Here is a 14318-nt window from a genome sequence, read left to right on the forward strand (position 1 = left end):
AAATTTAAACATTGATCGAGTTTTTATAATCATATATTTCTTTATTATACATACAGTTCTTAATTTGAAACTGAGAAAGTTTCAAATTAAGAACCAAGATTGAATAAAAAAAAAAATCTTCAATAATTACATAATTATTTTGTTGGCAAAGATTTTTACAAGTGGTCTCAAAATGTTCGCTGGCAGTGTACATAGTATACAGAATACTGAAATACCCTTGTTTTTTTTTAATTAAAAAATAAAAACTTTTATTTTAATGACTAGGGAAAGTAAACAAACCTTAAATTAATATTTCATTTCGAAAACTTATTAATACAGATTAATAAATATATTATACAAAAAAATAAAAACATATCATCAACCATAAAAGTATTACGAACGTAATTCAATTTCGACGTTATTCAATTACAACTTGTTTTTTATTTTGACATAACTTATATACTTTGGTTATTTATATGTTTTTAAACTTATAATGTTAATGTATCGTTGAGATCATATGTTATTTTTATTATATTATTTCCTAAAAAAAGAGCAATTTAATTGACTTATATTTGAATGTTATTTAATAACAAATTCACACTCCTATCTGTCTGAAAGATTATTAGTCGCTTTCCAAAGTGATCTTATGACATCTAAACTTATATCTACGATAAAGTCGATGCTTTATCTATTTAATATAATAATTTATTTTTCGTATTTTATTTTACACTAAATATACTATTAATTTATTCAGTCAAACGTGGCAAATACCTATCTTCGAAGATTGATGTGGGTAATGCCTATTTACATATATTATTTACATTTTGTGAAATCTCGTTGGAAAATGTAGAACGAGAGCTAATAGGAGTATCACCGGTAGAGGGGGCACGTTGCGGCCTCGATAGCCGGACTTGCCCGCGGCTTGCACGCGGTCGGCGCGCGAGGCGCCCTCGAGGGACTCCTTGGAGCGGGAATACCCCTTCGACCGCTCGCCTTGCACGCTTTCTTCGTTGCTACGCCAGTACACTGTAGCGATGGTTGCGAGACACTGCAGGGTTAAATAAAAGCTATTGGTATTCTATGTAAAAGCTGTTTTTACATTTTAAACTAAAATTATACTTAGCTTGTTGCTTTTCAAAAATGTCAATATATTATATTTATATTTAGTATGGAAGGTGAGATTTCAATATTTTTAATAATGTGTATGTAGCGATGGAACTTTAATTTATAATATCATATTATAAATAATAATTTGTATTTAAAGTAATCAAATACCAATTAGGTACTTTAAATACGATTAATTGATATTTATATGAATTGGTGTTCTATTATATTATACTAGTTATCCGTCCCGACTTCGTACAGATTAAATTCATACAATTTTAGCCGTCGCTCTCCTTGCAGTTGAAATCCTTTCTCAATAAACGTCTACGCTTCGAAAGGAGTAACTATGCAAAATTTCAAGCCAATTGGACTAGTGTATGTCACAAGGCACATATTTTACATATATATTGTTTGGTGACCGCTTGTCATGTAATGTACGCATGCATGTGTTTGTTAGACCGCATGTTGGATATACATGTTTTATATGATATACTAATTTATATTTTTTTTTACGGCTACGAATATTTTTTTCACGTTTTATCTTAATGGTGTTTAATTTCTTTTTTTGCTTAAGCTTTGGGCATGCTGTGGTCTCCCGTAATTGAAAGAGCACACCACTTGTAACCCTTATATTGTTTAATTTTAAGAATGTGTATCTAGTGTGTATCTTTTGTTGGAGACTCGTGAATGAAATACTGGATAATTTTACCTCTAACCCGGAACACATAATATAAAATATTAACATTACTTTTATTAAGGCAATCTGAATCGTAACTCGACTAAAACCTTTGTCAACGTTAAGTTGAATTATTCACTATGAAGAGCCGAGATGGCCCATTGATTAGAACGCGTGCATCTTAACCCATGATTACAGGTTCAAAACCAGGCAGGCACCACTGAATTTTCATATGCTTAATTTGTGTTTATAATTCATCTCGTGCTCGGCGGTGAACGAAAACATCGTGAGGAAACCTGATTGTGTCTAATTTTAACGAAATTCTGCCAAATTAGCCGAAATTAGCCCCGCAGTGGAAAATTTACAGTGTGTATGTAATGTAAAAATTCACTACAATGTAATAAAAGACTAACGTAACTATTTTCTTATTTTTGTTTTCATGATAAAATATTAATAATACGTATTTCGTTTCGGGAGCGATCAAGTGATCAATAAATAAATACAAAAGCTTCGATGTTTTCATTAAATTGCTTATCAAGGCAAAATGTTTCATAATTTATTGAATTTCCGAGAAATAGATTTAAGAGCCCTTGTTTCTTAGAAAACCGGTTAGCCTACCTTCAACTTCAAGTCTCCTTTCTTGAAGTGCTTCGGCTTAGCTTTAAAATCGAGAACAAGACTTGTAGTTTCTAAGCCATCTTCGTGTTTGTAAAGTTCGGGCTCAAGAACAGTGGAAAGCGGAGCTGGTTCACCGTTGATGTACCACGAGAGCCTCGTAGCGGGGCGCGACCGGCCAGACGTACAATTCACTTGAACTCGATCCCCAATCTGATATCGTAGTCGAGAACCGGTAATAACTGGTCCTGTGGATGGCAGAGCTGAAACATATCAACTAAAATTAATTCTTGTTTTGTGACAATTATTAAACATTTGTTTTATTTAATATTTCAACAGTATCACTAATATCGTCTAAACGCCCGCATGTAAACCATACTTTACATTTATCTTCTTAATATTCGTATTTCATTTTATTGTCTATGAACTTCGACATTAAATTAAACTTTAAAAAATTAAGGACTGGAGTTTTAAAAATAAAACAAATAAGTTGACGGTGAGCAAATAAAATAAAGTAAATACAGAAAAGTTTATTTGAATCACCATACAAACAATCATAAAAAATCATAGCACAGCAACAAAAAATAATATTTAAATTATTGGCTTAATAAAACATATTAAAGAAATAAAATATGTATAATAGCGAAAACTAAATCAACAGTACAGCGGCACTTGCTTAACCCGAGGGCTCGTAAGAGTCGTTTGAGAGAACTTTTGTTGAGCACGTACGTAAGCGCTTAAACCACCTGTATGGAGGACCCGAACTAACCAACCAGCAGGACGCAGTCGAGCGCGTCTACAAAATCCTTTTTTTATGTAGTTCTCAAATTAGACTAATCCCAAACAAATTGAATAAAAACAAGCAAAATATTTATATGAAAATGATAATTATTATTATTTTAATAATTATGAAGGTAATCTTGATGTCGATTTTGTTCATGATTAAACTAAAGAACAAATATAAATTTAGATATATATTTTTAAAAATGCAGTCTATTCATAGTACAAATATGTTTTCATACCTACTACGATCATATCAGCAAAATCAGAGACGGTCGGAAACAGCGGTCTTTCACCTGACACCTCACACCGGTAGCGTCCACCTGTCTCCAGCACAGCCGGGTACAGCGTCACATTAGATGCATTGTGGGTTGATTGCTAAAACAAATAAATAAATACAAACCCGTGTTTTGATATATATTTATTAAGAATTGAACCCGTTTTGATAGAGTAGAAAATTATCCCATTTATCCTGAAGTATAGTAAAAGTAAGTAAGTAAAATAAAAGTAAAGTGAGCTCCTATTACAGAAAAACTGTTGAGCACAGGCAGGAGCTCCCCTTATGATGAGAAGGTTTGGAGTTTCTCCACCCCGTTGCTCCAATGTCATTAGCGGATACATTTAGTAGATTCTCATCCACCACCAGGTTTCCGCACGATGTTTTCCTTCACCGCTGAGCGTGAGTTGAATCATAAATACAAATTGAGCACATGCATTCTGTAGTGCTTGTCTTTTATCATCACCGGTTGAGATACATGCTTAATAACCATTGGATCATCAAGACTCTGAAACAACATCGGTCAGGTGTTGTGAATTTTATGAACATTTTTATAGACACCATATAAAAGAGACCATAGGTATATGTTTATGAAATACAACACCAAAATGTAATATAATAAAAGCAAAACAAGGACGAATTATATAGAAAAAACTATAAATAAAAATAAGATTGTTTATTTTCCACAGCTGGCCTCTTTTCTTGAGGCCAATCTTCAACGAATTTTTCAGAAAGTACTCCACCTGCGTGTTAGTGATATATATGATGCAGAATTTTATACAACACATACATATTTTCTCATTTCCGAGTACGAGATGAATTATTAACAAATATAACGTGAAACACGGTGATGCTTCCGTCTGAACCCGCGGCCTTCGGTTATTTACATGTTCAAAACACCAGTACGTCTCGACATTTTCGGATATTCTTTCCAAAATATTTTGAAGTTTATATAACTATAGAAAGGAAAAAAGTAATCGTTCTACCTACACTTGCTAGTTGATGTTTTAAATGTTTAGTATTGCTTTTAATTCAATAACTTTTTGATCTATATTATATCATCAAATCAAATATTGAATGGATTTACTAGTTAACTGGACTGGAATCATGTAAACTCGCTATTATTTGTGGATTTGTAGAATATAAAATCAGTTACGGTTAATGAATGCGACAAAATAATAATTTCGTATTAATATTTTGCGGTAATTCAAAATAGAGTTAATTTTACTGTTTATATATTTTAATATAAATATTACATTGAATTGCTATGCTCGTTGTTTGAACTATGATACTATAATAAACTAGCTAAGCTTAAAAGAATACTTATAGAATAGTCCTACATTCAGGCCCAGGAATAATTATTGCATTTTATTTGAATAATATTTCAACAGCAGCCTTCAAATTTGTCAATGGTCAGTATTTACATTACCGTCCATTGGACGACACGTAAAGCTTGCTGTACGTCAAGCAGTTCTACGCCTGAACTCTTTCCTAACGTGATAAGAATCTCCTTCGTATTTTGATTACATAAACCCTTATATGTATAATACATGGTCTGTGCAGTAAGGTAGCATTGGTTGAGACTGGCCGCAAAGGAAAAAATGGCAATTCAGACAGGAAGACATTGTCATTATCACATTTAGAAAAGAAAGAAGTAATACGATAAGTACATGACAATGTCAACAAAGTAATAGATACAACCTTGAAATAAAACTAGTTTTTTTAACGGATTTAATCGCGTATATTAATTATTATTATTTTTTTTTATCATCCCGACGTTTCGAGCATTTATTTCAATGTGTAATAATCGCGAAAATCTAAGATACAGCCTTCTTTATATCTTTTTGCAAACATTTAACTTGGCCTGGTAGTGTTTGTGGATCATTGCATCTGTTAAAATCTATTTCTCCAATTCATCTCATATTTTGTACAAAATCTTGATACTGGTGACGATGTAAAATTATGTTTGGTGACGAAATTTAAAAATAAATCCATCGTTAATAAAAATATATATTCGTAAAATGCAATTCTTCGTCTGATCATCAGTAATAAATGTAGCTATTGGTTTTTCAATACTAAATCATTTAATGAAGGATGAAAATAATATAAGTTATTTGAAACGAAATTTCTCTGAAGTTTTATTTATTTATCGAGATTGATTATTTTTGTGGTTTGTCGAGTCCGCTGATGCAGACAAGTTTGTAAATAGATTGCACGAAGTACCACGATCGGGCGGCTGCCCTCGGTCCACATTGACGGCAACGTTGGTACTTAGCGTCTGCTACTAAGCTTAATCGTTTAATTAAACGCCTCGCATATAAGAATTAGGTAAAATATATACAGCATTCCGTGTTATTATTACGGTATGCTTATATTTTCGGTCGTTATAGATTCAGTGACAATCGTTGTATAAACAAGGGAAATAAAAATGTTGCAACAGGGTTTCGCCAGAGTTTTTTACTTGTTAGGTGTTTGTGTTTGATGTACACGGGGCTGATCGTAGGTTTTAGGTTCAAACTGGCTTCCATACCATATTATATCATGTTCGGTTTAGTGGTTTAGCCGTGAACATTTCGCATTTATAATATTAGTAAAGACAAATTGGACCTGCAGCAAAGTTATTTTGGGTATAAGAAAAAACTGCATGTGTATTTGAATTAGCAAATTTCTAGTTTACGAGTATTTACCGTAGCTTCGCTCGCATCAGGAGGTTGATTGTCTGCTTTTAGGTATAAAAAAGTAACATAAAAAAGATTTATTCATCCAATTTTTGATTTAACGCTTTTATTTGTTTTCCAAATCTATTTTGCTCATGTAACATTACCAATTCCATATAAAGTTTTTTCATCGTCTAAAGTCACTGTTATCTTTTGGGAAAGTGAACCTGCTAACTAAATTACAATAATAACTGAACTGTAGAATTTGAAAGGTATGTGGTACCTCTACGTCAACTCCAGGCAGCAAAAATTTTCTTCTAGGTTCTACATCGCGCGGAACGTGTCTAAAGAATTCTTTTCCATCTTTGTACCATTTGACGGAGTACAAAATATCGGTGGGACTCAGTCGCCAGCGACATGACAGCGACGGCCTCGTGCCCAGAGGCACGTGTGTCGGCACCCGGAGCTCTACCAGTTCCAAGCCTGTCACGGTGTACTCTGAAACAATCCATAATTACCGAAATTAATTAATTATAAAATAATAATTTGGCACACCTCGCTTCAGAGCACGGCTTCACCCTTGAGAGGGGTCAGGCTATGAGCTATTCCAAATTTCAAGCAAGTTGTTTTTGCGTGGGTGGGTTACAATCATGCAAATTATCATATTTATAATATTGCCAGGCTGATGTCTATTAATAAAAAGTCACGTATTTTAATACGGCGTAATTTATTTGATATTTATACGGTATTTTTATTGTCTATTCGTTATTAGTTGTACAGGCAAAACTCCATTAAGTGCCACATCAAATAATTTCCCATGTGACGTTCCCGTAAAAAGTCACTATTGCCCTCGCCCAGCAGTCATGGATAATTTTACTTTACGACACGCGGGCGGCGCGCAAATGTAAGTAAATTGGCAAATAAAGACAGCCGGTGAGCGAATTTCGTAATGTCAATATCAATCACATTTACGTGCATGAGAATATTTAAAACTAAATTACGCTACCTTTTTTTTGGAAAAATAAATTATTCACTCCGAATTGTAGTTTTAAGTTTTAAACAAGATTTTTTAAATTTGTAGAAGATAATTATATCCAATATGATTTTTATTAAAAGCTTTAAAGCAATCTATTCTTTTAACGCTTGGAAATGGTTAGGAAAAGGAAAAGAGTAAATTGAACAGGAATTTAAAATAACGAACTATTGTAAAATGTGAATCTTATTATCATTTTCTTGCAGAACGCAATAAAGAGGCTATTATATTAGAAATAGTCTTTGTCCGCGCGGACACGACATTGGTCAGTCTTATGACTATGTTCTAAGTCTTAGAAATATTATCTTAGCTAAATTAAATTACTATACAAGGTTGTTTTTTATTGTATAAAATAGGTGGACGTGCAAAAGGTCCATCTGATGCTAAGTGGTCCATACACCACTAGCACTGTAATTAAAATTAACCAATCCTCAAATTGCCAATGCGCCAGCAACCTCGGGAACTAAAATAATATGTCCCTTGTGCCTAACAATTCTTAGGCTTACAGTACTTAAACTTGCACTCCAAAGACAACAACACTACGTATTGCTGTATGGCGGTAGTTGGTACACAACATACAAACAATAGAAGAACAAAGTACCTAAGGTATAAGGCGATTTTGGATAAATGTACGAGTATTACTTTCGTGTAATATTTTGTGGCCCGACGCGGATTTCTGCTTTGATTTTTAACCCTTAGTCTCGCGTAATTGCAACTACGGAAACGTGTTTTCGATGCTTATTTGTATAGTGATAGAATTGAATGTGCAGAAATATTAATAAATGAAAGGTTTCACTGGGATGGCGACGCCAACTCCGAGCGATATTTCGAGCAGAGATAATGCACGTAGCCAAAAATTTAAATTACATCATATTTATACAATACTAATTCAATTTTGGTCTTCAATATAGGACTGTTTCCAGTAATTTCAATATTCTTGTTTATTTATTAAACTATAATATATTACTAAAATAAAATAAGTGATAATATTTTTATTGAATAATATTACGGAAGATATTTAAATTTATTATTCATGTCCTTTTATTACAAAAAAAAAACTATGAATACGCTTTTATATCTACATCACTAAATAACAAAAAAAAATAATCGACCTAGGGTCCTCTATTTGCCCGTTGCCGCCTCCGAGTAAGCCATGTTTTATACTAGTGAACCGCCCCGGCTTCGCACGTATGCAATGCTGATACAGATATAAAATATACTACAGAATGTTTTTATACATAACCTTCAGTTTTTTGTCATTATTGAATACAAACCGTTACATCCTGCATTTTAAATCCGTAATATCGTCGAAAATATTCATTTAAATTACATGTTTTAAATGCACGATGTATTTAAGGTACTTTATTTACTTTTTTTTTTAGTTTATTGGATAAGGATTAATGCTGTATTGCTTATAATCGCTTCGTAAATAAGCCATTATTTCTCATAAAAAGTAAAGGATAAAAAATTGTTACGGAGGATCCCTAAGAGATAAACATGTACCAGAGTTGACTTTTTTTTAGACTTTTTTAAGGTGTACTGTAGCACATTATTCTGATCTATCTCGTAGGGTTCAGCCAGCGTTTGCAATGCCATCGCAAAAAATGAGTTTATTTACGACATCACATTAGAAAACTTTAAAATATCATCTTTTCTCTACCTACTATGTTATGCATATATTATACATAAAACCATTCTCTTGATTTACTGTATTTATTAAAAAAACCGCATCAAAATCCGTTGCGTTATTTTAAAGATCAGAAGCATACACAAGTATAGACAGACAGCGGGAAGCGGCTCAAACATTGTAAATAATTTCTAAGGTAAATCTGTAAAAATTTCGTAGATTCATTTACAGTATGATTCCACAAAATTACGCAAAATCGCTTTTGGTAAGGTTAATATAATTTATCGCCTAATGCATTAACACCTTGTAGCGTTAAACATAAAAAAAAGTGAGGTGTCGCCTGTCAAATGCTTGAGTTTACTTTTGGCGCGAAGCAACCATCGCTTTGGACATACTTTTTCTAAGTCATGAAAAAGTATTAGTCGAGTTTTCATTATTTTTATTTATTTAAAGTAATCAATATTATTGTTGATTGTTATATGTTATTATAAAGTTTGTTTGTATTGGTCTATTCGTTTTAAAAAGTCATTTTCAGTCGGTCGATCAGAATATATTATATGATTAACCAATTATTTTCTGACGCCAACTGCAGAATCGATTCATTTTTTCTATGTGAACTATCAAAGATAAACTCTTCTAGGGCAGTACAGCTTTGCATTTTTAAATGTTGTTTGGTCCGCATGTTTTTTAACACGAGCAGACTCTCTGTATTTCGGAGACATTATGGTACTTAATACTAAATGTGACATGTACAGGATTATTTTTGGCGTAAGGTTTAGTTTTTCTGTCTTTAACGTAAGTATTCCTATCTCATCATGTACGAATTACTATTACCGTGTTCTTAATCATTTTATAAATTTTTGAGTTAATCTCTTGATATTCTGTAGTTTTTGCAGTTCATATTCTGTAGTTTGTGTGTATAGTTTGTCACGACTACTATTTTCAGAAAAATTGTGGACCGGTCCAAAAATTATGTACTATGCAAAAATCACGTTGATGCATTGCTCTCGTTAGCATTGATTTATGAACGAAGAATAAATCAAAAAACACAAGCTAGGACAATTTTGCTTCTATAATATTTTATTTCAAATAACAATAGAGGGCGGGGCGATGCGGAAGACGGATAACCTGGGAGCTTTGGAACGTCTTCGGAGGCATGTGACCAGCGGTGAATTGCGATCGGCATCAGCTGGCGATGATGAGACTTATTATCATAATTAAGGTATCATTTTTAAATATTAATGAAATAAACGCCAGTATACACAGATAATAAAATATGAATCGGCTTTTATCTAAATTAGCGAATAACATTTTCAGTCCGAAAATCGACAGAAAATTTTATGAAAAATCTATATATAAAACTTTTATTAAAGCATTTATTTATATTCGTACTGTTCCTATTTCAGTCATAAATGTTATTACATTGATAGCGTTCGTATTTTACTTTAATTTTATTTATAAATACATACGTACACACACTTGTAGTGTATTTCACACTTTTATATTATACTAGTGGGTCGCAGGCGGAACTTCTCGTTTATTCAACGGATTTTATAAATTTCGACAGGTTTTTTTTTATTTAATTTCTTTGTAAACTAACGACGTTTGTTTTTACAGCCATAGCGCTGCTCTCTACGTGGCCAATAACATTTTCCGCTCTCCAAATTTAATTCATAACAACTTAATAAATTGCAATCAAGAATCCCCTTTAATTTTCTGCACATCTAAGGCTAGAGCTCATCTTCTACGTGCAGCTATCGTCCCATAAACACTGGGACCCAAAAATCGGCTTACGCTATTAACATATAAGATTTCCTGCGTTATTAGTAAGTCTCTGTGGGGATTGTCGGCCGTGCCTGAAATCTGCTCAGGAGGACATCATCAACATCATTCATCATCTTTCAATATATTTATATATATATATATATCTATTATATGATAATTTTAGCTATATCTTATACGTCTAACATAACGAAAAGATCGGAAAATTAAAAGAAGAAAAAATATATTACAATTTGACTAAAGACATTCTACTATTTAAACAATTAAGAGTGGACGCTACAAAAGGGCTCCTTTTCAATAAATGAAACAGTTTTTTTTAAACAGTATTTACTATCTATCTGCTTAAAACTATAAGAAAAACGAGTTCTGATAAGCAATTTTGTATGATCAATTAAAAGGATTAAAATGTATGCCGTTTTGGAATGTAGTTACTATTAGTATTACCGAAAAGGTTCGAACTCTGTCGTTGCTATCTTTGAGCTCGTTAAGTAATACTATGATATTTAACGACTACAACGTCAGTACTATTCAAAATTTTAAATTTGAACTCGATTAAAAATAATATTAAAAATTGGAATTAAATATATTTTCCTATTATGTAAACGAGACACATTTGAGACTCGTGATATCCCTAAAGCAAACTTTAAGGTATCTAGCATCTGACCAGAAACTAGACTACAAAACTTTAGTTTGAACAGAAGTTTAAGTTTGAAACATAAATCCTCGCTTAAATAGCGCGTGAGATTATTGAGACGTGTGACGTGACCATTCGATCGTATCATTCAGTTAAATACTTGCGGCGTACAAACTTCTGATAGATTTACTTTGATTCAATAATTGTTTTAAGAAAGACAATTGGGTCATACTTTATAATATCTTATAATTTTTTTTACTTGAACATTGCTTATCATTGCTTATCAAAATTATAAGATTACAATATCACAGTCTCAGTCAAATATAATGTTAGAGATTTGGGAAGACTCCAAATAGCTATATAAGTTGTCGAAAGAAAGTCACTTCCCCTTTTTGTTTGATTTTCAATTATTATTTTTTTCATTAATTGTTTTATTGAATTATACGAGATTGATTTTAAATTAACCACCAGATCAAGCAAGCGAAGCTGTTACAGTATTACACAATATTATTGAAGTTGCAATTGAAGTATCGATTGTAAATTGATGTCTCATTATGAATTAAATCCTTGTGCCGAGTACTATGGAGGCAGAAGAGACTTTTTTTACATAAACAGCCTGTAAATTTCCCGCTGCTGGGCTAAGACCTCGATACATGCAGGTTTCCTTACGATATTTTCCTTCACCGCCGAGCACGAGATGAATTATAAACACAAATTAAGCACATGAAAATTCAGTAGTGCGTTCTAACCACTAACAAGTGACTTTATGTAGAAGTTATAAATTGAGCCGAGCCGAGATGGCCCAGTGGTTAGAACGCGTGCATCTTAACCGATGATTTCGGGTTCAAACCCAGGCAGGCACCACTGAATTTTCATGTGATTAATTTGTGTTTATAATTCATCTCGTGCTCGGCGGTGAAGGTAAACATCGTGAGGAAACCTGCATGTGTCTAATTTCAACGAAATTCTGCCACATGTGTATTCCACCAACCCGCATTGGAGCAGCGTGGTGGAATATGCTCCAAAACTTCTTCTCAAAGGGAGAGGAGGCCTTAACTCAGCAGTGGGAAATTTACAGGCTGCTAATGTAAAATGTATGTAAAAAAATAAATTGAAAAGATGTCTATATACAAAGTTGTGTTCGTTCGAATTAGGATTCGTTGATCTATATGCGGGATCGATACATTTTATCATAATAATTAGATATTCAGATTTACCGACTCTGCCATTAAAGGGTACAGAGATTGATGACAATGTTATTCCACTACACATTCAGAAGTGGCGGTTGTGTTGCGCTAAATTGACATCGTATCATCAAAATGTTGTTTGAAAGAGCTAATATCAACGACGAAACTTCAGGTCCTAATTGTACCTACTATAAATCAGTACCAGTATTCAGATTCCAGGAAGGATATCAATTTACCACGATTTTTCGATTTTGATGTCTTCCTGTCCGATTTCACTCAAGGTGTCTCATAGAAAAATAGGAAACTGCGTAGGAGTTTGAGTCTATTAATTCTATAGATGACAATCCGACATAACTAGGGAGAGCCTTGAACCGTGCTTTCCAGGGCACAGAAGGCAATTTTTGAACTTCGCGCAGCTAGTGACAATTTTTTAGGGGAAAGTCAATAACTAACTTTTTTTTTTTTTTTTCTTCATAAACACTCCCGAGACGACGCGGTGGTGTGATCGGTCGCAACCTGCGCTTCGCGTCCCGTACCCCTCAAATGTTTATGTGTATGTTTATGTTTAAGTTGATACTGTCATTGCTTGGCTACAAGGGAGACAGCTGAAAATCAGCAGAGGGATAAAAATCCCTCATAGCCTGAGCTGTCTCCTTTTGACTGCACACAAGTTTTATATTCATTATATTTTTTTTTCTTTATATGTGTGTATGTCAATAAATGTTTTTTCTTCTTCTTCTTTCCTCTTATAAGTATTGCCTGATGTATTTATTCTATTATATATATGTAATATATTATGTTACATAGCAAGTAGTTTTAAGAATTTTATTTAAGTAATTCCAACTTATTGTTTATTGTTTTCACATAAATGTATTACAAATTTAGTTGAAGAATGTTGCCAACCGTTATAATAAATAATAACATAATATATGAATAATTATTTTTTCAATCTAAATAATACTTTAAAAGCTAATCACGAATGAACGACGCGGACAACGGTTCCGTAATTAGTAATTAATATAAACGTACTGTTTCTGACGCTCGCTTGCTTCCATAAGCTAAAAGTTAATAACTTCTTCTCTTATCGTAAATGATTTGTTCATTTGTTATTTTTTTTTATTTTTTATTTAATCTGTATATATTTAATTAATAAATAATGTAATTAACGTAAATAATTCACTTGTAGGAAATTATGTATTACAAAATAGATATGTAAAAATTAAATCGAAATATACTTTATTTAAATAGGTTTTTACAAGCGCTTTTGAATGATCATTTAAGGAATCTTATTAAACATAATGTTTTACAACATAAACATCCTCAACAACAGAACATTGACACACATTCCAAGAAGAACGTGGAGAACATTGTCCTCTCATATGGAAAACGCTCTTTTAAGCTAATCTGTACATTCCATATAAACTTGATGAGCAGGCAATGTAAGCAAGAGGCTATAATGGGCTATTCGCGCAATCCCAGGAGCCAAAGAATCATTAAGATATAAATTTAAAGATATTAAAATATTAACTGTTTTGCTTCTCAACATATATTCTGTAATGTTTTTTATGTACGGAAAAATATTAATGATTTCATGAGAAAATGTGATTATCATAGCATTGATACAAGGAACAGGGTGTTTCCTTTTCCGATCCGGTGGTAGTGTTTAATTTATTTATGAGTGGAAACTTGATTGGCTTGTGATTTAATTTGTATTTGTTAATATTAAGACTTATTGTACTGTTTGTTTCCCAAATAAAATAAAATAAAATAAAAATAAAATAAAATTTGACTATCAATAAGTAAGTGTAATGTTCCTTTATTGAATAAAGGAATTTGAGTTTGAGTTTGAGTTTTTATATAAATCAGTCACGTGGTCAGAACCGTTTTGATTAAATTCGATAATATAAAAACAGCTAAATTGCTAGCTTACCTACTTAGTGTAAGAACGTCTTTTGTTTCAAGTCGGT

At 32.5% G+C, this 14318-nt stretch overlaps 1 protein-coding gene across 1 annotated transcript in view; it reads right to left on the minus strand.

The window, feature by feature from the left end:
• Nucleotides 1–796: 796 nt before the first annotated feature.
• The window catches only part of LOC125066444, a 51285-nt gene continuing 37763 nt past the window's right edge, over nt 797–14318 (minus strand). Inside the window, exons 2-5 of the mRNA XM_047674515.1 lie at nt 6372–6586; nt 3397–3532; nt 2378–2637; nt 797–1027 (exon numbers count right to left, since the gene is read on the minus strand). Of these exons, the coding sequence (XP_047530471.1) occupies nt 797–1027; nt 2378–2637; nt 3397–3532; nt 6372–6586 (842 nt within the window). The remainder of the gene's footprint in view (nt 1028–2377; nt 2638–3396; nt 3533–6371; nt 6587–14318) is intronic.

Source organism: Vanessa atalanta, chromosome 9 (assembly GCF_905147765.1).
Source record: "Vanessa atalanta chromosome 9, ilVanAtal1.2, whole genome shotgun sequence".
Taxonomy (NCBI): domain Eukaryota; kingdom Metazoa; phylum Arthropoda; class Insecta; order Lepidoptera; family Nymphalidae; genus Vanessa; species Vanessa atalanta.